Below are 3,319 nucleotides of genomic sequence, written 5' to 3'. Positions count from 1 at the left end.
GCCCACACTTCCTTCCGCCCACACTTCCTTCCGCCCACACTTCTTCCGCCCACACCTCCTTCCACCCACACTTCCTTCCGCCCACACCTCCTTCCGCCCACACTTCCTTCTGCCCACACTTCCTTCCGCCCATACCGCCAAGCTACTCACACTCTAGGAGCTCAGGTCTGGACTTGGCTAAGAACTTCTCGAGCACCTTGGCCTTGAGAGCCTGAGGCTCCTCGGCTTTGGCTGGCATCGGGAGAGGAAACAGACAACGGTTGGCGGACAGACCCAGTGGAGACCCCCCTCGCGCTTGGCCGCAGTAACTCACCATCCGGGAAAGCCGTCTGTCCTGGGGCTCCGAAGGTGGGCATCTTGGGTGATGTCGTAGGGGTCGTGACAGTAGCTGCGTGGGAGGAAGGGAGACATGGGTTGGGGATGGGGCCAGAAGGGGTGGGGTGGGAGCCACTCCTTCAATAAACACCTGAGAAGCTAGGGCTGGACTATGATTATATATTCCATTTGTGTCTTGGAGACTAGGCCTTGCTATGTAGCCCAGGCTGGCCTTGAATTTACAGCAGTCTTCCTGCCTCAACTTCCTGACTGCCCGGACCTCGTCTGGCTTACAATCACATCTACCTTTCTTGCTTTCATGCATTCCATTTTTGAGACAGGGTCTCACTATGCAGCTTAAGATGGTCTTGGACTCACTATATAGCCCAGGCTGGTCTTGAACTCATGACAATCCTCCTGCCTCAGCCTCCTGAGTGCTGGGATTAAAGGCAGGCGACATCACCCCTGCTGTATTTATTTATTTAGTGGTAGTGGAGATCAAAACCAGGGCCTCACCCTTGCTACACAAATGCTCTACCACTAAGCTACATCCCACCCCTCTCAGCCTTACAGTAGGAACACAGTCAAGATTCTGCCCACCAGGCTGTAGAGATGGCTCAGTGGAATAAGCACTTCCCTGGCAAGTGCAAGGGCCAGAGTTCAATCCCCAGTTCCACAAAAAAAAAAAAAAAAAAAAATATTCTGCCCACCCCAAAACCACAGTAAAAGAGATTAACAGCTGCTGTCACTTTGTTATTGTTCTGTTCTGTTCTGAGTATTGGGAATTGGATCTAGAGCCATTACACTGGGCTATATTCCCCAGTCCTTTATTACTTTTTATTTTGAGACAGGGTCTCACTAACTTGCTAAGTTATCCAGGCTGGGGTCCAACTTTTGAACTTCCGGCCTCAGCCTCCCTGAGCCCTAGGATTCTAGGTGTGTGCCCATGCCTGGCTTGTGGCCAGCTTTGAGTTCTAGGCTTGGATAAGTCTCCCGAGCAAAAAGAAACAAAAAAATGTGAACTTACAGGTTTTCTTGGGTTTCTTGTCTTCTGAAAAAGAAAGTTTTCAAGATTCAGATATTTTATTATTTTTTTATGTATTTAGTACAGGGTCCAAAGGGTCTCACTACACAGATTAAACTCATAGTGATCCTCCTGTTTTCAGCCTCCTACTTGCTGGGATTACAGGCGCACACCACCATTCCTAGTCTCAGTCTCAGTGTGCCCTGGGGGTGGGGCTGACCCGCATGCCGGGATCGAACCCAGTCCCTGTGTCTGCCTAAGCAGGTGCTTTAATCCACTGAGCTATCTGGCTGGCCCAAGATTCAGGTACTTTAAAACATAACACCACTCTCACAGTTTCAGAGGAAGGTAATGATGTCTCCTGGCGCACATCTGACTCATACAGAGGGAGGGCGTCTGAACTTGGAGAAGGCTCTGAAAAAGGCTGCCCATAAGCTGCATCTCTACAAAGGAGGACAAAAGCTAACAAAAACTAGGGAGGCAAAAAATTCTTGTCAATTGCCATGGCAGTTGGTAAACAGTATCCAGAGTATGCACCCCTGAGGGACAAGTGGCTTCCTGGGCCCCAAATCAGCAGCATCCGTGTTACCCTGAAACCCGTAAACATCTGGGTAACATCACCCCAAAAGGACAGAAGCTGATGTTTACAAGGCTGTACATAAATCCACTCTTTGTATGTAGTAAAGCCCAGAAATAAGCCAATATACTGCACAGCTGTGATATTAAAACTCCATGGGAGGGTGGGGGGCAGGGAAAGAATTTTTCTAAAATGTCTCAGTGGTAGAAAGGCAGGAATATCCTAGAAATGACTGAGAGGGCTACGGATATAGCTCAGCGACATAAGTGCCTGCCTGGCAAGCGCAAGATCCTAAGTTCGATCCCCAGTACCATAAAAAAAGAAAGGTAGAAGGGAAAGAAGGAAGGAAGGAAGAACTGAGACACACAGAAGTACAGAAGTGAGAGAGAAAGAGCGAGAGAAAGAGAAAGAGAAAGGAAAGAGAGAGAGAGAGAGAGAAAGAAAGAAAAAAAGAAAACTGAGAACACAAGAGTACAGAAGTGATTCCCACCCAAAGTCCAAAACCCACCCAGCTACTTCACCCATGCAGCCCTGCTCGGCCCCCATTATGAGGTCAGTGGCCCCTACGGTGACCTGCATAGGCTGTGCCCATCTAGAAGGAACAGGGACCCCAGCGTGTCCCAGCTAAAGCCCTGGGCAGCCACAGCCACGAGGATGTCACGGGTGAGAAGGGAGCTTACGTTGGGGCTTTTTCCCGGGATGTTGGCTTTTCTGGCTCGGGCTTGCAATGTAGTCTCCAGAGTTACCTGTGGCAAGGAAGAAGAGCTCAGTGTGTGTAGCTCTGCACCAGCCTGCCCAGGAACCAGTCAGCCCACCTCGGGCAGGAGAGGGGCACACATGCGGCCATACCCCCACCTCCCCTCTGGTCATTGCAAGGGACAGAAACAAGGTACTAACAGGACCAGAGCTGCATGACCTCTACTCTGCCTCACACATAGCTGGGGGTGATGGAGGAGTTAGATACTGTGGAGACGGTGGAGTTCAGTCCAGCCCTGTGGGCACTGGGGAGAAGTCATGTACAAAGGTCCCATGGCAGAAAGCTCCGCATAGCTGAGGGACAGACTGTAGAGAGATAGGGGCGGATGGCCTTGAGATTGGAGAGAAGGACAGAACCTGCCCTGGCTTGCAGGCTGGCTCAAGGGTCTGGTCTGTAATCTAAAAGCAGTGTCGGCTGGCCTGATAGCTCAGCAGACTAAAGCACTTGCTTAGGCAGAGCACAGCGGCCGGGCTTGATCCCGGCATGCCTGCTGGCCCTGCCCGTGGGGTGCAATGAGACAGCAATTGAGACTGGGCGTGGTGGCGTGCACCTGTAATCCCAGCACTTGGGAGGCTGAAAACAGGAGAATCACTACGAGTCCGATCTACATAGTGATACTGTGTAGACCCTGCCTTAAATACAGGAA

The 3,319-nt window shown here is 51.0% G+C and overlaps 1 protein-coding gene across 2 annotated transcripts in view; it reads right to left on the bottom strand.

Moving 5' to 3' along the window:
* The window catches only part of Trim25 (tripartite motif containing 25), a 14,198-nt gene that overhangs the window by 1,245 nt on the left and 9,634 nt on the right, over positions 1-3,319 (bottom strand). The window contains exons 5-8 of one of the 2 annotated variants that reach the window (XM_023705503.1): positions 2,597-2,662; positions 1,343-1,366; positions 314-388; positions 151-231 (exon numbers count right to left, since the gene is read on the bottom strand). In XM_023705503.1, the coding sequence (XP_023561271.1) occupies positions 151-231; positions 314-388; positions 1,343-1,366; positions 2,597-2,662 (246 nt within the window). The remainder of the gene's footprint in view (positions 1-150; positions 232-313; positions 389-1,342; positions 1,367-2,596; positions 2,663-3,319) is intronic. The other variant, XM_023705504.1, reaches the window with a different exon arrangement.

This window comes from Octodon degus, unplaced genomic scaffold (genome assembly GCF_000260255.1).
Source record: "Octodon degus isolate 3935 unplaced genomic scaffold, OctDeg1.0 scaffold00222, whole genome shotgun sequence".
NCBI lineage: Eukaryota > Metazoa > Chordata > Mammalia > Rodentia > Octodontidae > Octodon > Octodon degus.
Note: the sequence above shows the minus strand (reverse complement) of the source record. Positions and strands in the feature narration are given on the sequence as shown.